Below are 27,387 nucleotides of genomic sequence, written 5' to 3' on the forward strand. Positions count from 1 at the left end.
CTTAATATAATACATCCAGTGTCTGGTAATGGCAACAGTCTTCTGACCTCATGATCTTAGAGTAGCTTAAATCTTCGCCTGTTGACTAATAAGGCTTAGAGCCAAACTACACTGGGTTGCTCACGTCCTGAAAGTGAAGACGGGGTAAAATAAGATGATTATTGCTGTTAGAATATTGGTATGTTACGACCTACACAATGCTGAAACAAATAATATGAATATGTCAGGCAGCCATACCTGAGGAAGTGTTCAATTATGTCTCACACAATGTTGATCTATAGACATGTATATGTTATCATATTGTTGATTTGTGGGTGTTGTTTCCTGAATATGTTGGTGTGTATGGAATGTCCTTTCAACATAGAGCTTTGAAAATTAATACCGTTACAACTTGAACGTATTAAATTTAGAACCATGCATGTATTATTCATACGGTAAGACTTCACACAGAAGACGGGGCGGGGCCTATTGGTTAAAGCGTTCGCTTGTCACGTCCAAGGCCCGGGTTCAATTGCCCACATGTGTACAAAGTGTGAAGGGATGTTGCTAATGTTGCAGCTTAAAACCATGCTCACTCACTAACTCACTCACTCACTCACCCATCCACCCACCCACCCACCCACCCACCCACCCACTCACTCACTCACTCACTCACTCACTCACTCACTCACTCACTCACTCACTCGTTATAAATACACAATTTTAAAAATGAACACTTTCACTGACTTTTATGTTCTCACATCAACGTACCTCTCGCTTGCAAGCCATAATACCAGAGAGGATTGTCGATACCAGGGCGAAGATCCAGCCGAACACGATCATGATGATTGCCCCTACTCCCATTCCATAGATGGACTCGGCTTGAGCGCATGCAGCACTTTTGACACCCAATGAACTGAATAGACTGAACCGACAACAAACATCACTTGAAGGACTGAATGGTGTGATATTATGCCTCGTTTGGCAGCATTCCTGGTATTTCAGTGAATGCTAGCCAAATGTAGACCTACATATATGTGACCAAGAATCACAATTAGAGGTGAGGTGAGGTGAAATTGGGTTTAACGTCGCGTCCAAGATTATTGCACTTATATAGCGACGTGAATGCACGTGTGTGTGTGGCTGCTTGTACTAGTCCGGAATGATGCCGATTTATAGTCCTGACCAGTCCTTGCTTTAGTCCCTAAACGCCGAGCGCCAGACAGGGTAACAACAAGTACCATCGAACCCCGGACCTTCCGCTCTCCGGGCGGACGCTCTACCACTAGACCATGGAGGCGGTCTCACAATGGGAGCGAACCTGGGAAGCAAATGTTAAATATATAACGTCAAGGGTGGGGTAAGTTGAATCCTAATTATAATATGATGATTGTGTGTTGATATAACGTCAAGGCCGGTTTGGAATTGGTTTTCAGGAACCCTTGTTTGTCGGAAGAGGCGACTAACGGTTAATGCATGTCATTGTATCCCAATTGCGTAGATCGGTGTTCAAGATACCATAACTGGATTGTGCGGTCCAGACTCGATTATTTACAGATCGCTGTCATATAACTGGTTGGTTGGTTGGTTGGTTTGTTGTTTAACACCACACTCAGCAATATTCCAGCTATTTGACGGCGGTCTGTAAATAATCGAGTCTGGACCAGACAATCTAGTGATTGATATCATGGGCATCGATCCACGCAGTTTGGAGTCATGTAACTGGAATATTGCCGCACAAAGAAACAAACCTGCATGATGGTACACTGACGGTAGCCAGAGCACGAAGGGCAACGATTCCAACCATGGCGAAGATCCCCATGATCAGAAGCGTGAGGATGGAGAACACCATGTGAGTGATGTACTGAAAAAGGAAGAAGTAGGTATAGAGTGTACATGTGTCGATTGTAATTTGTTTTTGTTTTTTTGTTTAACGCCGCACTCAGCAATATTCCAGCTATATAATGACGGTCTGTAAATGATCGATTCTGGACCAGACAGTCTAGTGATTGACATCATGAACATTGATCTACGCAATTGGGATATGCATCAACCAAGTCATCAAGCCTGACCACCCGATCCCGTTAGTCGCTCTTACGACAAGCATAGTCGCCCCTTACGGCAAGCACGGGTTGCGGAAGACCTATTCTACCCCGGATCTTCACAAGTCGGCGGAAACAGATGTCAGGAGATAACCATTATATATTTTCACATTAACAGGTTCTCGTGTGTATCCGGAAATGTCAACAATTCAAACATTTGGCTGACGCTTGCAGTTCCAATTGACCATTCCGGACATTCCCAAACAGAAACACATAACGTTTGTCGACATTGTGAAATAAAAGGTCATCAGTATTAAACATTATTGAGATGACGTCATGACAATGGTAACGTCACAAGCTGTCGTGATAACTGAACCAGAATCCTTTGCAGAATGTGGAAACAGACAAGTAAGTTGTTCTGGTGGTTATAAAAACTTAATTCTACTTAATATAGTATTTCATTAATTTGGCATTGACCTTGCCGAGAAGCACGTTGTTGAAATTAGGGACTGAGAACAGAAAAGATATGTATCGAATAAAAGTATCCATATGCGATGAAAGCGCAAACTCCCAAACATTTTACAATTACATATAGATAAGAGCGACAAAACCCTTTCCACAATAATAACAAATCTCTGCGAAAAGCTGAGTTAATGATTACATTTACGATTCCAACTGTATCTTGAGCAAGTATTTATGAATTACTGTCAAATAGTGACGGTAACAGGTGTTCGCGAAAATGATCGGATGTAACCACAATGATCATTTAATGGGTGTTTGGTTATAGAAACACGCCACCGTGCAATATTCCAGAGACATATTGACATGGAACAACCTCAACGGGCACAATTGGGCTTCGAAGACATCTGTTCCTTGTGACTTTGAACACCAATACAACTTGCATAGCCACGTGAAGATAGATGTCATGATTAGGTTTCAACTTACCCCACCCTTCGCTCTAACAACTGTGGCGATGACACCAATGATTCCAGGGACGATGTACTGAAAACAGGAGTGTCGATAGATACATAAGTTGATAGACAGATGAGAAAATGTGGTTGGAATAACGACATTGTTGTTTTGCTTACGAACAAATGAAATGTTGTGTCTAGACTTACCAGGCAGCATGTATAACAGGAGTACTGAAATCTCTTACCGCAAAACCCAACGCCCACACAGGAAGGTTAGAGAAGGAGATGTTGAAGCCGGTTAGAGTTTGAACAATCTCTTTCGCCTTATGTATCAGGGCACCAGTCAGAGAGCTGTAGATGACACCTGCGAAGAAAAGGTGAGTGAGTAATATTGACACCTAGTCGGAGCACATCAGCGGCTTAACAAGTATTGGCAGTCTTACAGAGTAATCATCCTCTTCAGACAGCTTTGAGAGACTGAGAGAAGTTGTTTCATCAAGGTGTCATCAAACAATTGTCAAAATATTGTAAAATAGTAATGGCTACATTTAAATAACTATTATAGCTGCCATCACTATTATACGTCACATTTCACATGCTACTTTTTGTAGCCTTTTTGTAGGCTGTTCTGTTCTGTATCACTGTTGGATGGTGATTTAAAAAAAACCATGCTGATGATGTAGTCGGAATAATACCACCGAAAGTCTTATAAATGTGGAAAGGGATTTGTTGCTTTTATTTATTTCTATTAAGTGTATATTTATTTCTTTATTATTTAGTGTCGAGAAGAGTGAATTATTGTTTTACATTTACATTATAATATCCAAATATATATTAATATTTAAATGATTTTCATCTTAAACTTGAGTAATATTTGTTACTTTTGTGACTGTCTGTGACCCTTTTCGAAATGTTGTAAGACAGCTGACATATTGACCCATGTTTAGTTCCAACAGATTACAGATTTTAAAGCGTTCTTGTCATCACAGTAGAATGAAGGTAAACCTGCTGTGTTTTGAAATTTGAGGTAGTCTAACAGTAGATTAGATACCTCTTATTTAAATTTAGAACTAAGCGCTTTAGATCGAAGCTTCCGATGCCTAACTATTACAGGTATATTTATTCAAATAAAGTTGGTTTATCTCATAATTCGTAAGTAACGGCAACGGATCTAATACACAGTTCGAGTTCGATAGCGAGTACATGCATCGCTCCACGTTGAATACGACAGAAATGAAGCGATCATTCATGATGGAAAACGTGAAAAGGTACGTTGTCTACATTTCTTAAATAACGGCATGACGCCATCGTAACGAAATGACGTTATACTTGAAATGACTAAATGTTACGATTTTACTTTGTACTGAAATTCTTAAAAGGTTTCACATGTGGAACAGAATAATTAATAAATCATTTATATAATTTTACTTATTTATTATTTTTATTTCATTTAGAGCAAGCATAACACAAAATACATTACGGTTTTAAAGGAATAACAGTTTGAAATTGAGATTCAAAGAAAATAATTATGAAGTCGATTATAAGCTGAATCGCGGTTGTATGAATTTATGCGTACTTTGACATGAAGATTGAATGCTCATTTCAAAAGGCTTTCGTGTCATGATCAATTTTCACCAAAATAAGTTTCATGAAAACAACTTACACATCTTGGTGTATTAATTGTTAAGAATGTTCACACTACGGCGCTGTTGCAAAATTGTAGGATGCGGCACCTGATACACGACAGTTCGATTCTTTTAGCGAACACAAAAACCAGCAGACACCTATACTTGGTATATGTCTTGCTTGTATGTCCCTTTAACAGGGAAAATATTCAAGAAAGGCAAATATGTAATCCTCTTAAAACTCGAACTGACTTTGGCATATAACAAGGTGGTCTATAACCATGGGATAATGGCATTCTATTTCAGCTGGTGAAGTCTGAAGTCCGTGCAGGGCGCATATTAAGCACAGGTCATAACTGGTGAACTGCTGTCAGCCTCATTGCCTGTAACGTTAATGTGCGCGTTGCTCAGGGCTGTAACGTTTCTTCGATATAAATGACCGATAAAAACGAACATTCGCACATTTTAACACTTTACCTACTAAATCAGACTTTAAGTCTTCAAACGTTGAAGCATTAGATCATCAAAATATGATCATTAAGACTGCTGTAACGTTATATTCAAGGGTGTGAGTCAACCTGTTGATGTATGGAGTAGATGATACTTTAACCTAATAAGTAGCCTGTTCGTAGTTGACGATGCCTATACTATATGAAAAGAATACAGTAGTAAAGGGAATGGGGGTTCTGGACCACTTCCACTGGAACCAGATTTATACACCTATACTGCTACTACAGAGGGAATGTTTATGTGTAAACGATGATGCACACACATAATCGTCATGAGACTAAGCTAAATTGTAAAGAAAAGGGCTCTAGCACACCACTACCTGAACCTTTTTCGAACCCTATCAATGCTTCTATGATATAAATACGATCGCCATGATTCGTATTAAAAGAATCATCAATATTAATTAATAATGAATAAAATTTACTGTAGCCAATGAGGATATTGGAAAGGTATAGGAGCAATACAAAAATTAGCAACTGCGGCTAAGGTATCCAAAGATGTGGCCAAGGATTGGTTAAAGAAACAAGCGATGTGGCAAATATACTTACCGGCACTGCGTTATATACAGAGGAAGAAGTTAGATATTTTTACAACGAATGAAGTTCATCAGGCTGACCTCTTTTATCTTCCCCATGATAAGGTAAGGCACAAAACGTATAAATATGCTTTAACCGTAGTTGATGTGGCTAGTCGTTACAAAGTGGCTGAGCCATTAACCTCGAAAGATTTAACAGAAGTAGCTAATGCACTAAGTCACATATATAAACGCGGACCGATAAAATGGCCTTAGCTATTTCAAGTAGATCCTGTTGGTGGGTTTATGGGATCAGTAACTAAACTGTTAACAAAACACGATGTCGAAATCAGGCGTGGTGAAAAAGAGGCCCACCGTAGTCAAGCTATCATTGAAAGATTTAACCGGACATCAGCGGAATGTTTGTTTGGATATCAGTATGGGATTGAAATGAAATTGGATCGATTAAGATCAACCGAATGGGTGACACAATTATCAGCTGTTGTATCAGCGCTGAATAATGAAGTAACAAGATTAATCGGGAAGAAACCATCCGATGCGATTAAAATGAAATCTGTGACTTCCGAATCTGTGACTTCCGAAGGAGAGTCAAAGAACAAAAACTTCCAGATAGAGTTAGCGTAAGATATTTATACCAGCCCGGTGAACTCGAAGGAGGCCAACGTCCCGCAACCCATCCGATTTGGTCCCTTAAGATATATAACATTAGTCGGTTGGTTACGAAAGAAGGCGAGCCTATTCTTTATTATCTTAAAGATGGACCGGGCAGGGCATTTGTACGAGAAGAGTTGCTCATAGTTCCCAACGGTACAGTATTACCGCCATAACCATAAGTGTAGGTAGTTACACCATCATTATCAATCCATCTCTTTGTATCTAAGGGGGATAATAATGTCTTGTTCATTCTTAATCCATATATCCTGTGATTGTCACTTCTTAAAGTGTTCATCTCGTGTTTGAATGTTCTACCATTGAATAATGATTCTTTATACTGTTCGTGTTTGATATGCCTACTACATACTTCTTAACACCCTTAGCTTTTCGTATCTCCCCATTATCAGACTTCTTTATAGAATACATCTTAGGTCTTAATCCGACATACTCCGCTATAGGGGTCCCAGCACATTCATCCTTCATATTACCTAACACCTTTTTATTTACTACGCTGTGCAGTGGATTACCTTTTGGGTATTCACTCGTGTCGTACATATCTATTTTTTCTGCCATATCTTTATACACATTCTCGGATTTGTATTTCCATCAACAAAGAATCTGTCGGTATATAACACCTCACATCTATCACCGGACTGCTTCTTAAGTTCGTTGTCATAAAAGTCATACATTAAGTGTTTTGACATTTAAGAATACTCATACACGGTCTGTTGAATTTTATATTACTCTTCTGCATATGTAGTGCGGCTAAGTCGTTATCGAGTATCTTAATAGCTTGCTTCTGTTAAAAGCTGGACTGGCTATAAGTTTCCTTTCTTCCTCATTAGATCTGACCAATTTAACATCAACACGCTTCCTTAGATTCTCCATAGTTTTTCCAAATGAGTTATTCATGAGTTATTCATGAGCTTATATAGGTTCTTTTTGAAATCGCTGGTAGCCATTTTTCTTAAATCTGTATTCAGTCTTATATAGGGCTCCATCAAAGGGCTTTGATCAAACTTTAGAACTCTGTGTATTTTCTTTAGTTTCATACCTAACGGTAGATATAACTGGAGATTTCTGGAGTGAACTATATATTTTGTCTTATCCATCAAATTTGGTACGAGTTTTTCTACGTTAGCTAACCTAGTATTACCCATCAATGAGTGTTGATATTCCAACATCCAATCATTATAACCATTAATCTTTCAGGAGCTAGCGGATAACTGTTATGGTCTTTATGTAACTCTGTTGGATATTCCAAGTCAACTTCTAGTATGTACCCTTTATCGGAATATGTGGGGATCGATATCACATCGATATCATTCACATCAACCCACTCAAAACCACCAGTGGGTAAAGGTTGACTCATAGCCCATCCATACAAATTGTTGACGTCGAGATATAATATGTGCGTATCGGGTTTACTCGGATCATATCCTTCCACTAATTTATTATTAGCCTTAGAATACCTTTTAGCCATCATCAATATACCACCTCTTAATCCTTTCTCAATAAACAAGTGCATATCGTAATCGGTGAGTATTTTTAGCTCTACACCTGTCTCCTTCAACAATGCATCCCACGACAGCCCGGGACTGGAATAGTACAATGCCGGGTCCAAGCCGTACTGGTTTAAACATGTCTTTCTAAATATCTCAAATATATCGGCGAGTAACAGTACATCGGTTTTTAAGAACAGATCGTGATAATCAACTAAATTCTTACAACCTAATTTATCCCACACCGTCAGAGCGTGTTCATAATCGGCATCGGTTATTTTAGATTCTGTTAAGTTACTATAGAATGATTCAAGGGGTGGTAATTTAGTTTCAACGAATCTAGACCAATCATCCATATATTTGTAAGGATATACACCTTTTCTTTGCAACAAATGCGGTGTTAACCGATCAGTATATTGATTTGTTATTGCAAAGTCATCAGGATTGTTCGCATTAGCTAAATTGTCCAGGGAAGATATGAGAAACTGTACGGAGTCTATGAATCTAAGCCTATTACTTTGCTTTATTCTGGCTTTCACATCCTTGTCTGTATAATGTATAGTTTTAGTCGACGAGAATGAAATATATTTTTCCATATTATTAGGAATGCACGTTAAACTGCCGTCGGTCTTTGAAATAGCTTGCATGATTCGATGAGAATCATATCCTCTAAGGTTATGAAACACAACGGGGATGGGTATTGTTTGAGAATTCATTTTTAGTTTCAAGTTACACTCGTTATACGCGGCTCCCCAATAATTACCCGTGACGTGGCAATGATCTCTTACGGAATCCCCATTTCCCTTACTACTATAAATCCAAACCCACAAGGAATATGTTCTTGAGTTTTGTATGAAAACTACATTCAGTATTGCGTTTGGTACTTTCTATAGGTTTAATAAGCGCTTCAAAATCAGCGTAAATTATGTATGGTACTGGCATTTGATTACAATAATGTTCAAATTTTAATATATTTTTTCCCTCTTTAGGCACATCGATCCTGATTGCAGTCTGTCCAACACCTCTGCAGTCTTCTTTATGTGCTTCTAATAGATCTTGTCTGCTGTACCCATGCAGGCATCTTTCACAGAAATATTTCTTTCCCTTATGTTTTGTTTGATCGTCAAAAAGTCTGCTAAAACTATCTTTCTGCGTATAATGATATTTACCATCTCTACCATCATCTAGGTTTGTGTTGTACTTAAGTAACTTAGGCAACAACAAGAACTTATCTGAGGACCATGTGTGTATATTTATGATTGATTCTATCATAAATAAAAAGGACTGGAGCAAACCATCTGACTTGTGATTTTGAGAGAGCTACATCATCCCTAGAACCAAGGAGTGGTTGATAAGTACAAGTGACCAAAGGTAGAAGGGTAAAGTACCCGGAACCTAAGGTTACATATGGCGGAAATGCTCTAAGATCACCATACCATGCTCATCTCATGAAAACAAGGAGCGGGAAAACTTACAGTGAAGTGAGACTGTGGTTCCTGACAGGAGGAAAGTCTGCAAGGTAAGGTGCTTTTCAGACTTTTTGTGCCAATGCTCAAGAAAATTTGTTTCATGAAGACCCACCAGAGGCAGAAATCAAGACTTAAGAACTGATGGACGAACCATATCTTACATTTATATGATTGTGGAAGTGTGAATGCAACAAGAAGGCAGTTCTACTTCAGCCATGTATCCATGCTTATTATACAGGCTTCATTAAGAAGTGTTAGAAACTTGCTTGCCCGGCCTCACAGAGGGACAGTGGCACTAGGGGGAGCAGTTGTTGATTACTAAGTGTTGGTCAGTTGCCTCACTTGCAGGGAGGTGGTATTGATTTCCCTTAGTTCGCTACTACACAGGACAGTTTGGGATGGAAAGTTTTAAGGTGATCTTGACTTTACTGTTATTATCTCTTATCACCTACACTGAAAACGAGAAGTCTTGAAATCCTGACTTTGAAGTTGGACATTCACATATTGTCAGAGAAGAACCAAAGAGACTCAAAATGTTTCATGATAATGAAAATTGTTCTGCCTCTGATATTACAGAGACAAATGACAGTTTATTTTCACGAGGACTTGGAAATAAGGACAAATTAGACAAGAGTTTTGCTGCTTTAGCAAGAGCTTTTTTCCCTAAGTCAGTTTTCTCTTGAGAAATTCAATGGAAGTGATCAAGAAATTGCAAGTTCATGGTTAAGCAGATATGAGAAATTTAATTCTTTACATGATTATTCAGAAGAATGGACAAAGACAGCATTTAGTTTATGGTTAGACAAAAATGCTTTAAAGTGGCATGAAGCTCAAGACCTTTAGTGGAAATTCCTGGAATGAGGTGAAGACAGCTTTCCTTGCAAGGTACAAACTAAATTCAGCAAAAAGATATGAAAGACTAGACAAGCCTTATAACAGGAAACAGAAACAGTATGAGGATTTTGAAGACTTTTTTCAAGAATTGCAATATGAGGCAAAACGTCTTGATAGACTGGACAAAAACTTTCTCATGGATGCCGTCATTAGGAATTCTCAACCTCACATTAAACAGTTCATTTTGACAAGATTGCATGAGATGAAGGATCAAGTCCTGGAAAGTGCAAGAATAGCAGAGGCTGCATTTGGACTTGCCAAATCAGAGAAAGACAGACTTGTTTCTGTTATAGAGGAGTTCGTTGGACAAGTATCCTTACTGACCAGTGCAGAAAATAGTCGAACGGGAGGGAACTTTTCATACTAGATGCCTGACAGTCTCTAGTGGTGAGGTAGATGTGTTTCTACCTCAAGTTGCTGAGTATATTGAAGACAGTCAAATAATAACGATGAATTCACTCGGGACGAAGGACAGAGGGTCAATTTGTCTCGTAGCCTGGGTGAAGACCTATAAATCCGTCATGGTGTGTAGATGATTGGCCAATCATATTTGTACAGAAGAGTTTTGCCGAGTCAGAAGGCTGTTGTATACCTCCTGTTGAGGTGAGGAAATGTTTCAAGAGAGTACAGACGGAATATTAAAGAGTTTTTTTTTTGTTTTTTTTTCATGAGTTATGATGCTGACACAGACACAACGATAGGAGTGAAAAAGGACATACGGTTATCTATTACTGGGATTGAAGATGTAACAAATCAGAAGTTGTTTAAAAACAAGGCCTTTTTAACTTAAAAATATTCAACTGACCCACAAGTACAGCATATTATTGACACATGATCTGGAACTGTATGAACATAAGCGTTGTGTTCTGCAGTTAACTTAATGTTGCTAGGCAATATTTATGGGAGAGTAATATGTTGTATGGTACATTGGTGACGATCAATTGGGATTGTTGTTTATTGTTTTTCACTTTGGGAAGATATGGCTTCATTGGGATAACAGAGTAGGAACTGAGATCAGATTTAAAATTTGAGAGATAACTTGGATATTTGCGTTTTAAAGGACCCTTAGGCTTCACACTTAAGGTGGTGATGACACTACTAATGGTGTGGAACTCAGTACCATTGACGACATGCATTCTGGATATCTATCTCTGGTGTAATACCTTCCGATATATGGGACGACTTAACGTATGAACAGACATGGTATCATATATTCACTACTGAATTGCCCAAGATCTCGAACTATCTCGAACAATTCTGCTTAGAGATAGGTGAGGGAATATTAGTCTTCAGGTGAATCATACGTCACAGAAATGTCACAGTTTTAAAAAATTAAGTGATCTCAGACATACTAGTGTCCTCTTGTATAAATGTTGATGTTATACTGTATTCAAGATGTTACTTTTACTACATGTTTTATGCTTTTGTGCTTACCTATATGCATTTATTTATAACATATATGAATAGGTACACTTACCATATGAGAAAAACATATGTTGAATTTCATGAGAGAAAATCTATCTGTTATATGTTACCAGTATGTTGTATATGGTGCATTGCATTGCATCGCAGGAGTTCATTGATGTTTGAAAACATATACTGTATTGGTAGATGCAGATGTGTTCTACAATAACACTTGTAAAGAGTTTTACCATTAGGAATATGTATGTTGTTGCATGTTTGATGACTTGAATATTTGTTGATAGATTGCACGTGCGATCACTGGCCAATGAGACATTGGAAAATACTCTATATATGTGCATGTCCATTGACTTTACGATAAGTTGATGTTGTTTTTATATTGAAAAAAACCCAAAACTATTGTGATTGTGGAGTCAGGTGAGATGTTGTTTGTTTACTGAGTACATATGCTGAATTTAAATTTCAACATTTACTTGAGAAATTATAAGAACAAACTGTTGTAATCTTCAGTTGAAGAGAACTTCATGGAGTGTAATGCATGAATTTAAAATGATTTCCTATTTGATTTACAAATGACTAAATTTTGGACAATTAACTCTTTTGGACATCAGAGTCAAAGTTGTCACTGTCATACATGTAGGAATGAGCAACCTCATTCTATAACATGATGGAGAGAATCATTTCTTAATAAACTTCCAGGACATTTTTGATCATTTGATATGGAGAACTTTTCCCATTGGATCGAGACCATAAGAGTCAGAGTAAGTTGAATATGTCATAGAACATTCTGACATGCAACATGTTCGGTGATACAGAATAGAAAGATTATATATTGTATATGTAGAACTCTGAAACTGATCACCAGTTGGTTATTGGTGTTGTGATACTATTGTGATTTTTTTTTGCCTGAAGAAAAATGCTCAGATGTCTAAATATATATAAAATCAAAACGTTAAGAAATGTTTTTATTTACCAATCTGAATTTACTGAAAAAGCGAAAATTTTACAAAGAATAATAATTTGATTATGCCTTTGTAAGCCTACACATGTTATTATTCTCAGATGGGTACAACCCTAGACAGATCCTATCTGAGACATTACCTTGTAAAATTTCATTGTATTGATTTTCCTGGTCCTCAGATGCATACACACACAAGTTGTTACATATTGTTATTGTACTATTGTATTTGCATCTTATATTTTATTATCATTGGTCAATCGCATGGAACATGCTCTACAACAGGAAGGGAGTGTATAACCAGGGTATTTGAGAAAAGGGGTTTTTGGTATTTACTTAAAAATGTAGTTTACTAAACTAAGCTTTTGGGTAAAATATAGACGCATATGAGAGAAGTGATTGAGCAGGGTGAGGGCATCACCCCTGGGGCAAGTGATTATTGGTTTTGCTTCTCTTAAGTGATAGAGTATAAACTTTTCATTAGTACAATGAATTAGTAGAATTGGTCTTGAAATGGGAATGTCAGAAGGGAGATAGATGGATGGAACAAAATGGTTAGACTTGAGGTGATCAATTATTTCTGAGTACTACTGCTTGATTGGAATGTCTTCCACTCTGGCAGAGTACTTAAGGGTACTTGATTATATGAGTATGTCTGAGTTGACCAATGACCTTATGCAGGTAATCTAATGTGTTAGTCCGAAGGGCTTGATGGTAAAACTAATTACTATGGAAATTTGGGAATGACCATTATTACTCATTTCTCATGATGTCAAATGTGATTTTGGAGGGAGAACTAAAATTATCATCGATAGTATTTTGTTAGTTGTCCGAGAGTGGTGCGGGGAGTCGGGAGCATGTAGCTGAACAGAAAGGTTCACTGTGGTTTTGGGATCCCGAGTCAGAAAAGAAGTAGAGTTAAACGTTCATCAGAAAAACCATCAGGCTTTTCATGCATCATCTAGGTTTGTGTTGTACTTAAGTAATTCAGGCAACAACAAGAACTTATCTGAGGACCATGTGTGTATATTTATGATTAATTCTACCATAAATAAAAAGGACTGGAGCAAACCATCTGACTTGTGATTTTGAGAGAGCTACATCATCCCTAGAACCAAGGAGTGGTTGATAAGTACAAGTGACCAAAGGTAGAAGGGTAAAGTACCCGGAACCTAAGGTTACAAAATAAATAATTACTCCCCCCAAAAGCTAGAGCATTAACAATAGCCCCACCGACCATCATCGCAATTGTTGCCATGCTATGTTTATAAAATATTCAAATGTTTAATTACTTCATTATGTCTTCTGGGATAAGCCCTTGTTTGATGAGCATATCTTTTGTTGCCATTGCCAATCCAATATCAAGAATCATAATACCGATATCATAACCAATGGCCAAGCCGCCGACCTCCGTTGAATGATACGTTGCGTTACCAACATTTTACCGTCTGTAACTGGAGTTGTCATGCTTTAATAACACTACATGAGGGCTCAACTCTAATTGAACTTGTGACGCTGGTGACGTTTTCTCTTCTCCGGTCTTATAAAACAACCATACTACCGCTATAGCAACAACCCCCAGTATGTAGGGAGCCCAAGTTTTAATCGTGCTATGTTCAATATTTGAATTGTGTATTAGTTTTGCCTTCCTACCAGGTGCGACTTTTCGAGGATTCTTAGTCACTCGGGCTTGTTGTGTTTGTGCGATCGCTTGTGTTTCCTCGTTCACTTGTTGTGCAGTCGTGGTTTGTACTTGTTGTTGTGTCTCCACAATCAGTGTCACTTAAGTCTCCATTATTATTAATTGACAATACCTAGCCATTATTAAAGCGGTGGTCACCGGCGCTAAGAACATTCCGTATCTATGATAAAACTCACAATTACTGCGATTATAGCTGTTCGATGAATGGGTCTTTCTCGAGAGATTCGCATAAATACAGGCGATGTTCTGCCGGGATAGGAAGAATCGTACTAGCTACGACTGTGTATAGTTGGAACATAGCCGAACCTATTGAGTCATGGTAGCTCCCAGTCTAGGCTCGTAATGCGCGTACAGTTTTTTAATTACTTCATCGGTCATGTTATCAATTTTTTCAGTAGTATAATTTTCCCCCAAATATTAGGAACATTTTCCACCGGCTACCAAAGCCACGAGTCTTTCTCTATGTTTATCTAAAGATTTATCTGTAACTACTTCAGCATGTTGATCAAGTTCTTTGAGCATTTGTTCGATAAGTTCGTTGCATTCCATAATGTAATACCTAAGGAGATAAGTTTAACATAATAAAATATAACATATCCAATACAGCCTGAAATAATAAACTGTTGTGAAAGAATGAGGATTTCAAACCACATTATTACATAATAACCGCTTATGTTCAATTTATCGTATTTTTGCTAAATTTAGCTATTTTTGTTATATTTTTGCTTAGCAGTTGCTATATTTTTGCTCAGCAGTTGCTATTTTTGCTATATTTTTGCTAAGCAGTTGCTTTATTTGCTATATTTTTGCTAAGCAGTTGCTATATTTTTGCTCAGCAGTTGCTATTTTTGCTTTATTTTTGCTAAGCAATTGCATAAGCAGCTGGTTGACCGTTTTTTTAATACAAGTTTACAGTGCTTCGTTTCCGCAAACAGTTTTCTGACTTTATCTCGCTCGAGCTTGGTATAAATAACATCATTTTCGCATAGACATTACTCAAATGAATCTCGGTCTTGCAATGAAACAGGGCTACCCATTGGATCTGCTCTCTGAGATCTTTCAGGACAGAGTTGTAATTTTGAGTAAGTACCCAAACGCTATGCTGGGTATGCCGACCGGAGAATGCTAAATATGAAAGCATATCTTTCTTTTTGGTAAGTTCTTTACTCGCACTGCAGTTGTCTATTATGAAAAGGGTTGATTTTCCTTTGCCTTTTTCGTAACATACTCGTAAATAGACTTGTAAACGATCGCCTGGATCAACTTTGTACACCTCGGGATCATTCATTACCCAATCTCTCGATAGGTATGTTTTATTAACGCTTATAGTCTGGCAAAGAATAATAATATGGTCGAAAACGTTGCGATAATGTAAAATATCTAGAAGAAAAGCCCTTTTTCCACAAAAGGTTTGCCTGCAGATGATAGCGAATTGCGGTTCTTTAGGTAAAAGATTATTAATAGATCGCAGGCATGAATCTTCCATTCTGTATATTAAGTTGCACGTCCATAATCACGTACAAATATATGTTTAATTTACCAGCCGCTTCCTGACGCTTCGTTATCTGTATAGTAATACTCTCACTGGCATTTTCTATTCTCCGCCCACTGCCATGTAGTTAGTCATTGTCTGTAGTTCGCATGTCGAGCCATAGTGCATACTTCGTGGTAAGGAATTCAGCCATCGACGCATCCCAGAGAGACAGATCTTTCACAACCGAGTTAACTTCTGGGCTTCGTTTCATAGAAGAGAGTTTTTTAATCTCATGCCACTGTTGATATGCTCGCATGCCTTGACTATATAGTTGATTAGGCACACCCTCGATAGTCAATTCCACTTATGTAATCTTGGGGTTGTAGAACTTCTCTGTATCTCTTGCAAATGCTTCAGAGGGGCCCTCAAACAACATTAAAATACCCTTCAACGATCTCGCTGGGACGTTTAGATTGATATTCCACGTCGTATCTCTTTTGGTCCTGGTGATCTTTTGGTGTCGAACCACGCGATCGTAAAAAATGGCTAAACTTCCCGTATACTGGTTACGAATTTGTCTGGCTAATTCAGGATCTGTTATCATATCATACTCCACTGAGATATTGTCACTAGAATAGCTAGTAGGGTCTTCAGTAGCTTTGAGTACTCTGCTGTAGTCATTAAAAGTGAGTTCGTATTCTAATCTATCGCCTAGGGATGCTTGATAAAAGGGCATGCGACTATCTAGTAATTCAAAGTCTAGCGGAATATAGAATCGATTACCTAATGCATCAGCAACATCCTTATCTCCTACGACAGTATTATCACCACTATCAGCACCAACACGCATTCTCAATGTGTTCTGATTACAAATACCTTGGTACTGTAAGTTTTCCCATTCTTTAGCCGTTCTCCAGAGATCCATGTAACAGAAGTGTACATCGATGTCGCAAATACTCAAAACTTCATTACCGCTAATTTTAATCAGTATTTTCTTAACAATCCCACGACCTATGTTCTGAATGAGCTCCCTGATAGCGTCAGAAGAATTCAAACTAGTGTAAATGATAATCGGGTGGTTCCTGGAACTAACACATCATGTGCGCCGAGATTAGGAAAGTGAACGAGAAGTGTTTGATTCTGATCAATGGTACTCGGGTTACTTGTCATAGTTACAGACTGGCGAATTGCTTTTATCCCTAATGGATCCCGAAGTCTATGTTGTGGGTTTTAACTTGCATCCGTATTGCGAAGACATTGTTATATTGAAATTATGTAACCTTATGCTTAATATAAAAATGGAAGATTTTAATCTAGATAACCCGAGTACAATCGAAGAGGGTACTGATGAAACCAGCTTTACGAATCTTAACGTTGAAGTTTTGAAACCAGCCGTTAATGATTATTACGATGACTTAAAAGAAACTCCTATTGGTCGTGACTATTCAAAGTTTATGATAGATAGTAAAGAAATATTGCAACTGCATGGCTCTCCGGATGTTGATCTTATGAATTCTCGTACTTATAAGCCCCTAGCCTTGTCTACGATAGCCAGTAAACATGGCATCAACATTGTTCGTAATGAATTAGGTTTTGTAACCTACTCACAAGAAAAACTTTCTGCGAGGACTACTAAGGTTTTCGGAGTGTGCCAACTGAACTCGGTGCCATAGATAAAGATAATTGGAAGAAAGCTTGAAGCTGGCCTCGGACAGACTAGGAGAAATCTTGGATACCTACTATGATAATTCCATGTTACAGGTATCACCAGACTCGGGGCTCAGTATTACGGAATTACGAGGCATTGACAAGGCAATGCAAACAATGGGGGGAGAACTCATCAATAATATAGCCAAGCTATCTGAACTCGACAAGCATATAGCTTATGAGAAAACAAAACTTGAACAGGCGGACGCTGCACTGGAGAAAGATTGCGTAACTTAGAAGAAGAAAGATCGGCCCGCCTCAAAGCTGCTTTGAGTAATAGAAAGGCACTTTGTTTCACAAATAAGTCGAATTTGAGAAACTATCGATCAAGTCCTCAACAAAGATACTACACTGGCCGATAAAATTAAAACATTGTTCAGAGAACAGGGGATAACCATTGCCAGTATTTTAACCGCATTGGGATTTATTATATCAACTTTGACTCTCGCATTAACCGGTGGTGGTACAGGAGGTGGCACACCGCCTAGTGATAAAAATGGTGTAAAAGAGTAGATAAAAAAGCATTTAAAAGCATTAGGAGAAGCACTGGGAAAGCTCGTTGGGAAAGCCGCATCTGCACTTCCCAGTATAATAGGAAGTATTGTTTCCTGGCTCTTGAATTTATTAGCTAAGTAGAAACTTGTGGGCACTGATCTTAGCAGTTGCCAGGCTGTTGTGATTATCCGTTAAAGACTATTTATCCAAATCAAATCAGTTCATTAAGAACTATTTATCCAAATCCTGAGTAAACCAGACGTGACTCTACCTACTATAAGCGCTGTTTTTTCATCGATATGTTGTTGATTTTTAGCTGTAATATGTGGTAGCACTTGTGGTTGTTGCGGTTGCGAAACATGTGGTGTGTGGCTTGACTATTTTCCCTTTTGCCTGTGTTTGTTTGCGTTATTAATTCAGTGTTAATATCTTAATTTATACCTGTTTTTTGTTGATTGGTAGCAATAACAATTTTATTATTATAGCCTATCACTTGACTGATCTTAAGTTCCATATTACTCGGAGACATGTATAGTCCCGGCGCATAAACGTAGTCTACTTTGCATTGAGCGTACAGTAATACATCTTGATAATGTTTAATAGAAGATGGTATGTCAACTGGTGAATTAATAGCATCCTCTACGTTTGCGACAAACTGTTTTTGCGCATCAAGCGCGTTCCCAGAACCAATTATTCCCGTTCCTGTTTGCGATGGTGCACCATTATTTGCCCATACATAAGTTCTTATTGATTCATTAACTCTTTCAAATCCTGGGTTAGTAAAATTATTTTCTGTTTTATCATTAAGAAATTCATTCCAAGCGTCTGTTGTATCGTTTAGTTGCACAAATTTTGTAACTTGAGTGCAATACATAATCCTTCTACGCTTATTATTGAAGTCTTGTTTGGAGATGTACTGGTAGATGCCTTCAAAATATTACCAGGTCTATCAATTAAATGGCTCAAGAAGAACATGTTACATTTTTTATGTATGATATACAGATTTTGTAGGTCGTTATAGGATTTTGAGAAGTTAAAGAACACCCGATTCTTTCATATAACTATACAGTCGAACCTCGTTGTGTCGAACTTTGATGTGTCAAATTCTCGTCTTGGGGTCCAGAGTGTCCAAATTAAGCAGAAAAGTTTCCTGATGTCTTGAAGCCCGAATAACTCAAACTCTTTTTCAGGTCCCAACGAGTTTGACACAATGAGGTTCGACTGTAGTTAATCTGTCATATAAATAATATGTAAATGATATGCTCTTTGCCTTCATGAACGACAGAAAAAAAACAGATTCAATTTTTCATAAAAGGCAAATTGGTGGTGAAAATTATATGAATCGATCGCTGAAAATTCGTGATGACGCCATGCGATCGCGAAAAGCGTAAGCATGACAAATTCGTCCCGCTCTACCGGTAGCAGAAATGATAAAAAACAAAACAAATTTTGCAATCTTGTTTCTAATAGTAAACAAGCTCCAGTGGACAGTTTCTGTCACGTTAGTCATTGCATATTGAAATGAAATTGCCATGTTATAACTAAGGTCAGTCAGAAGATGATTGTAGACTCCAAGAACAACAACATTTCATCTCGCAAGGATGATTCTAGTATAGTTCTACGCAGCGGTTGTATCTATACTACAACTCACTGTCAAATAATTGTTTATGTCATTGTGCTGGGGTAAATGGAGTTATCAGTCTCACTCAATCCCATAACAAGGGATTACAAGTGGCACCTTCTGTGCACTGACAAGTAGGATAAAGGGCCTGTGTACATGGAAGAAGTGAGTGAGTAGTGTTTTGCACCGGATCAACGATTGCGAGCATGTCAGCAACAACCACAAAATCTCCTACAGTTGGCACGAGCACTGCAGGCAGAGTGGGTGAACATTCCCCAAGCCGCAATTCGGGATCTGACTGCTTCCATGGGACACCGATGCCATCTGAAATCACATTTGCTTTTCTCTCTTTGCAGAGTATACATACCGATTTTAGAAGAACCTGAACATTTACTTCACTTATTTACTCATGTACACAACCAACAAAATGATTTACCTGCCAAACATGTTGTCTTTTCTATGCTTTGGAACACTTGAACCTCAATAGTGATAGTTTATGTAAACGATTTTATTCGTTCTTTCATGTTTTCTTAGACTTTTATTTACTGTTTATGGAAAACGAATGCGATATAATTTCATTAGGCAGGTGTATTGGATGAAACATTTATTTCTTAACTCGTATGCACGTATCAGTGAATCCACTGATGCTGATGTACTTGTACAAACATTTATGTGGTGGACAAAACATTTCTGTGGTGGACAAAACATTTGTGTGAGAGACAATGCTCTATTATGACAGAATACATTTATAAGGAAGAGAATTTATGGATGTCAACTTCTTTATAAGAGGAACAAAACGTTTAGGAGTATATTCTTCCTCCTTCATCAGGTGAGTAAAAATATACTCCATAAATTCTCTTCCTTATGTGTATCACCTCTAAATGCCATTCAAAGACATGTTTGAATATAGTTGTCGTAAGCTGTATATACAATGTAAATAACGTAAAAATTGTGTATGTTTCTTTTTAAGTCAAAGCTCGGGCAATAAATCATCATTATAACCATAACAATAATATAATATAATCCCGATATGACTTTAACTTCGAATTCTACTCTCATGAGACAAACACACTACACAGAGGACGATGCAACAGGTGAAGTCAGTAGTTGTGGGCTGGAGTACAGGACCATTATCACCCGGTCACTAGGGAACATAGGATCGGGTACTTCTGGTCACGTGACCTGCGTAGGGTTCCGGTTGCGTGCGCCTCCAAGATGGCGGCACTTCCGGTTCTGGGGAGACGTGCGCCTCCAAAAGGACGTCACATCCGGTACCTAGGAGGAGGGCATAAGAAGCGCTCGTAAATGAAAAATATATATGAAAAAACAGAAGCGCACGTAACACAATTTAAGTTCATTTTTTCTTTGTTTTTTAAAAAGTGGTGTTGGTGGTGGTGGTGTTGGTGGAGGGAGGGAAGGAGGTAGGGAGGGAAGGAGGGAGGGAGGGAGGGAGTCGGGTTCTTTTTTTTTTTTTTTTTTTTGGCGGGTGGTGATGGTGAAGAGGGTAGTCAAAGCAAGGATGAAAACGTTCTTTCTGGAGAAAAGGGCCGTTGGAGGAAAGAAAGATGAAACTGGAAACGGGAACGGGAACGGGAACCGGAACATGAACGTGAAACCAGGAAGGAGAATCGTCCTCCTAGGCAGACGGTCATGCTACACCATTTGCATTGCTCTGATTCACATTCTCTTCGCAGAGATAGTGTAGCTGTAGCTTCTTCTTGTGTCTCACCAGACCGGTCAGCTTGAGGTAGTCGCAGTGTGGGGACCACTTGTGGTGTTCCACCCAAGGATCATCGTGGGACGCCCATCTTCTCAGCCGCACGTGGCATTGGAAACAGTACACACCATCAGCACCCTGCGTGTACACGCTTCCTGCATGGGCCATCTGTTCAGTGGTCTAGTTCATTTAAGTCGGCCACGCTTCAAACGAAGCGAGCCTTCTTTGAAAGTGTAGATAATATGGTGATGGTGTGTTACTGAGTGGCGACCTTCCATCACAAGCATCCGTACTCTTACTCCAGGGTCCACAAGCATCTGCATTATCAGTCACTATGTCTCCCTCACAAGCATTTGTACAACTCTTCTTCGTCTCTGCCATTCTCAATGTGATGAGGATTTTTTATTTCGCAAGTGACACTGACCCACTCGAGTGTGTGCTCTCTTGCTTTATAGGATCAAAATGGTCCCTGTTTTGATTGGTTTGCAACGCAGCGCGCTGATTGGTGCATTCCGGCGCCTGACCTGAGGCCTGGTTTTCCAAAATGACACGACCCTTGTGTTTTGTTTCCATAGGAAATGGTTTTTTTCCATGGAAGAGAAATCACAACAAGGCTCGGGTGCTGTCTTCTGATTGTTTGGTGCTGTCTTCTGATTGGTCGACAACCCAAGCCACTGATTGGTCAGGTTTCGATCCTGTTTTTAGGATGGGTTGTCTATAAATCAAGGAGAGCAGGCGTTACATCAGACACTCATCGCCATCATGACAAGCAAACAAATTAAGAACCGCTATCCATACTTATCATTTGACATTCAACCCAGACTACATGGAAACCATACCACTGGACAAAATTCCCATAGAACTACCATCTTTATTTCACAGGGTGATTGAGGACTTCTATCAACAGATGTCAGGCCAAAAGGGGGATCGTATTGGTCTAGGTATCAACCACCCCAAGAGGGAGAGGAGGGGGAGGAATGCTACAACCAACACCGACGAGACAACGTCAAATACGTCTTCTATGATTTTGAATGTAGGCAAGACACGGGGAAGCACATCCGAAATTTGTGCGTGGTGCACTTAGGATGTGGACGATGCATCCGTCAAGTGACAAAGGAGTTGTGTGAACACTGTCCATGGAGACAAGAAGGGGTTGTACCCACATCTGGTGAAACTCCCCACCAAGATTCACATCTTGTGAAACTCCCCACCAAGATTCGGAATGGACAACAGATTTTACAGGCGACCCTGGGACAATTGTGTTTCGAAGACAGTTTGAATTTCATACCCTACCCGCTGAAAGCATTTCCAAAGACCTTTGGACTGAATGAACTGAAGAAAGGGTATTTTCCTCATTTTTTCAATACCGAAGCCAACCAGACCTACAGAGGTCCCTATCCACCAGCCGTCATGTATGATCCCAATGGCATGTCTCTCGCGGAGCATACTGTCTTACTCCAGTGGCATACCAAGAAAGTTCAAGGAGCCTTGTTTGACTTGCAAGAAGAACTCTTAGCCTACTGTCAGAGCGATGTCGATATTTTGAGACGTAGATGTGCTGACTTCCGACAGAACGCCATCAGGACGGTTCGCATGGATCCCTTTGTGGAGGTGATGACGCTCCCTTCGTTCACCATGAAATCCTTCCGAAAACACGATCAGATACCCGATACCATAGCCAATCTTCCACCTCAAAGCTACCAACGCAAGAGAAACTATTCCCGGGCCTGTATGAACTGGTTAAGTTATCTCATGGAAACCGACCCCGATCTGCACCTCCAGCACGCCAGGAATGGAGGTGAAAAGGAGTTCACTTGAAGAGCTTGAAGATGAAAGATTAAAGGTTTTCGCGTTGTTGAAGGGACATGCAAAGCACTCCCTCCTCAGTTGTCTTTTCGTATTTCCTATGTATCTGGTTGTTGTTGTTGTTATTATTAAACAGTGATTGATTGAACTGACTCTTTGTGTCTTGATTTATCTCAACTCCAATAGGGTGCCAAACCGAGGGTAGAGGCTGAGTTGAGATGTTGTCTACGTTGTCTGTCTGTCTGTCATGTCTGTGCACATGCTCGTTGTAAAAGTAAAGAAAAAAATAGATAAAAGAGAAAGGTCATGCTGGGAAGATCAGCTGCCTGGTGTCAGTCATCCCAGTACACAGGATAGAGTCTTATCACATCGTCAGTGACATGCAAAGATGCCGTCAACGCTGTCTGTCTGTCTGTCATGTCTGTGCACAGGCTCGTTGTAAAAGTAAAGAAAACTAAAGAAAAATAGATAAAAGGGAAAGGCCATGCTTGAAAGATCAGTTGTCTGGTGTCAGTCACCCAGAACACAGGATAGAGTCTTATCACATCGTCAGTAACATTCAAGACGTCATGGAGTCCACATGGTGTTTAGACTGTGGGAAGACATTTTCTAGAAGAGATGTCTTACTTCGTCATAAAAAACACGTACATGGGTTATCACCAAAACCATCACCTATGAGACCAGAGACATCACCGTCGCCTCCACCGCCGTCGAGGTATATGGGGCAAAGACGGTCTATGAATGCCATGCCAACATCCCGAAATGTCCCCGATACTGAGTGGGTGTCTGAAAAGGTGAGAGAACATCTGAAGCACGTCAAAGTCCCCTTCGAATATTGTTTGGTTTTGTCCTGATGGAGAAGTGAACGAAAAATACAGACGTTTGTTGTCCGAAGAAGCATGGAAGAGAAGAGCAGAGTTCACTCTAGTTCACTCCTAGTGACAAAGTTTCCTGTTTAGGAATGAAAAAAGAAAAAGAAAAAATATTCACAAAAATCACATGGACGCCCCTCATCCTGTGACTTTTTGTTTTGTTGTGTTGGTTCATGTGAGTGGGGATTACAAAATTGAATAAAAATAGATGTGTTGTGTTGTCTTTAGGATAGAATCGTCATGCACAGTCCCCAGAGAAAAACAGGATCGACAGCTGACCAAGAAAAATACAGAATCGAAATCTGACCAATCAGACGTTTGGGTTGTGGACCAATCAGAGGCCGTGCTCACCCTATTCGAGACTCTGATTGGTCGAATCGGGGATGTGCTTTCTCTCCCATGGTAAAATCCATTTCCTATGGAAAAGAAACACAAGGGTCGGTCCGTTTTGGAAAACTGGGATTCAGGCCAGGCGCTGGATTGGACCAATCGGTGCGCTGCGTGGTGGACCAATCAGGAAGCAGGGTGTCAGTGTCTCTGCTATAAAAAAACAAGAGCGAAGCCGCGCACACCGTCACAATCCTAGCACTGAAGGAGAGATCAACCATGTCATTTCGATACAACTGTATGAAGTGTCAGGCAGACAGTCACAGTTACCTGTACTGCCCTGAAGTGACATGTAGCGAGTGCCACACTCAAGGTCACTGCAACTATGTCTGTCCGAAGATAACCATCAAGATAAGAAAAAGACTTCCCAGGGCCCATGTTACAACTGCCAAGTCGTGGGCCATTTCGCTGCAGATTGCCCAGAACCCAGTCAAAAGAAGACTCCAGCAGCGCCGTACATGGCCACACAAGTGACACAAGTGCTCCATCTCATAGAAGCCATGCATAGCGATGTCCGTGCCCTAAAAGAATGCATCAGACAACTCCATGCGGACGTCACACCACGCCTAGGCAAAAGAAAACAGGACAGAAGCCCCTCAAGAAAGCACCCTTCAAAGCGCCGGCGACGTTGTCATCAGTCCGAGGAGGAGGGGAAGGAAGAAGACAGATCATCTGAGCAAAATGACTAACGCATGGCACATGCTACTCCACTGTTTTCCCAGTTTCCAAGCGTTTCCAGTTTCCAGTTTTCCAGTGTTCCTCCAGTTTCCTACCGCTTCCCATGATCTTGGAGGTACACCCTTATGTATGTATGTATGTATGTATGTATGTATGTATGTATGTATGTATGTGTCCACGAGTGGCATCACGTATGTCTATCGATCTCTCTCTATCCTTATCCATTATAAATAATAATATTTATAAACGTCTGTTTGAAGACACGCATGACACCACGTTTACATGGAGACACGTGTGACAATACGTTTGCATGGAGACACCAAGTTCATCACATTTGCATGGAGACACGAAGTTCATCACGTTTGCATGGAGACACGAAGTACATCACGTTTGCATGGAGACACGAAGTTCATCACGTTCGCATGGAGACACGAAGTTCATCACGTTCGCATGGAGACACGAAGTACATCACGTTTGCATGGAGACACGAAGTTCATCACGTTTGTATGGAGACACGAAGTTCATCACGTTTGTATGGAGACACGAAGTTCATCACGTTTGCATGGAGACACGAAGTTCATCACGTTTGCATGGAGACACGAAGTACATCACATTTGCATGGAGACACGAGTGACAGAACGCATGTAGGCATACAAGAGTGCCAACACCTCGGCGTGGATGAGCAAGTGACGACGTCACGCATGTCTATCGATCTATACCTCTATACCTCTAGTAACGTTTGTTTGTAGTCACGAGTGGCACCACGTTTGCATCGAGACACGAGTAAAAAAACCGCCATGCAGGCATACACGAGTGCCAACACCTCGGCATGGATGAGCAAGTGACAACAGGAGGTATGTCTATAAAAACAAAAACAAAACAACGTCTGTTTGTAGTCACGAGTGACATTACGTTTGCATGGAGACATAAAGTACATCACGTAGGCATTCCTACATCACGTTCATGTCTGCCAATGTCGGTGCACCTTTAGAATTTGGATGACAGTTTCGCAATCTGATCGGTGTGGCGGTGGACATGTCTACCCAAAAGAACAGGACGGTAGAACGGACCAATCGGACCATTCTATGAGATCATCATCATCATCATCATCATCATGCAAAACAACGCAGAGAATTGGGACTGCTCCTCCATGGCAATGCGTCTTCCTGTGTATGCTCTTGGGACGAAGGCACATTATGGCACATTTCAGTGCCTGTATTGCAACACCGTCCAGAAGGACACTTACATGAGGCGATTAAGCCACACCAGTAAGTGTCCTGTGAGACGAAAGATGTCAGTCCATCCGTGTCTTTGCACCACTGTGTCTATGTGGATGAGGAAGTAAATGCAGCTACCACTGAGTCCAACGGCCAAAGTAGCAGGTGTTACAGGTTTCATCTCCGGGTTTTTCTGTCACTTCCGTTTTCCTGTCTGTTGCGGCTGCTGCTGGTTTTGTGGATGATTCAGTCTGTTTCCGCTTCCTGTTTCCAACAAGTTGTGCCACGCAGGGCACCCAGATGGCAGCAATTTCCGCTCCGACGACCCTTGTCTTGTCAATAAGTTTGGAAATGATGTTGCTTCTTGGACAGCAGCACAAAAATTTTCTTCTTCTTCTTCAAACGGCCCTTTTCAGGGCCACCCATCTCTCCCGAAAGAACGCTTTCATCCTTGCTTTGACTACCCTCTTCACCATCACCACCCGCCAAAACAAAACCAAAAACAAAGAATCCGACTCCCTCCCTCCCTCCACCAACACCATCACCAGAACCAACACCACTTTTTAAAAAAAAAAAAAAAAAATGGACGTAAAGGATGTTGCGTGCGCTTCTGTTCAATTCTTTTTCATCTTTTTTTTTCCATTTATGCCCACCTCCTCGGAACCGGATGTGACGTCCTCTTGGATGCAACCGGAACCAGAAGTGCCGCCATCGTGGATGCGCACGCCACCGGAACCTTAAGTGACGTCATCGTTAGGTCACGCATGACCCACAATGCCCTACGCAGGTCACGTGACCGAAAGTACATCCTATATTCCCTAGTGACCGGGTAATAATGGTCTTGTACACCAACCCACAACTACTGACGCCCCATAACTAACTTTGAACCTGTTAAAATGTTTAGATATTATCTGAGGACACATCTTCAGTCTTGCAGCTCTGTATATTCCAATATGGATCTGTCACGCTCACGCCAACTTCATCACACTTTTCATAGGTCACTGACAGAAAGTTGAAAATAGTGACAAATCGGCCCAAACCTGATAATCTCATTTTCAAATTAATTTTAAAACTACTTACCACAAGTTACAACCAGAAGGGATGCAACTCCATTGATAATGTTAATTCGGCTTTGTTCAGTCATGATGGCGGTTGGAGCGTTCTGTACGTCCTGTGTCAAGTACACTATACTACTGAATAGGACCTTGGT

General features: G+C 40.0%; 1 protein-coding gene and 1 pseudogene across 1 annotated transcript; one reads left to right on the forward strand and one right to left on the reverse strand.

The window, feature by feature from the left end:
- LOC139475858 (uncharacterized) lies at positions 1 to 27,387 on the reverse strand. Its single transcript, XM_071259067.1, has 6 exons — positions 27,258 to 27,387; positions 3,178 to 3,296; positions 2,967 to 3,023; positions 1,731 to 1,843; positions 751 to 895; positions 1 to 127 (listed from the first exon to the last, which is right to left on the reverse strand). Exons 1-6 carry the CDS (start codon positions 27,319 to 27,321, stop codon positions 107 to 109), a joined length of 519 nt encoding a protein of 172 aa, XP_071115168.1. The 5' UTR covers positions 27,322 to 27,387; the 3' UTR covers positions 1 to 106.
- LOC139474921 (uncharacterized) lies at positions 9,761 to 10,488 on the forward strand (annotated as a pseudogene).

This window comes from Haliotis cracherodii, unplaced genomic scaffold (assembly GCF_022045235.1).
Source record: "Haliotis cracherodii isolate W230 unplaced genomic scaffold, xgHalCrac1.p SCAF_3, whole genome shotgun sequence".
Classification (NCBI taxonomy): domain Eukaryota; kingdom Metazoa; phylum Mollusca; class Gastropoda; order Lepetellida; family Haliotidae; genus Haliotis; species Haliotis cracherodii.

Coding starts and splice junctions, on each gene's coding strand:
- LOC139475858 (XM_071259067.1), bottom strand. CDS start 27,321: ATGACTGAACAAAGCCGAATTAACATTATCAATGGAGTTGCATCCCTT. Junction 896..1,730: donor GTCAGTGTACCATCATGCAG/GTTTGTTTCTTT, acceptor CAGTCTATTCAG/TTCATTGGGTGTCAAAAGTG. Junction 128..750: donor TTATGGCTTGCAAGCGAGAG/GTACGTTGATGT, acceptor CTTCACTTTCAG/GACGTGAGCAACCCAGTGTA.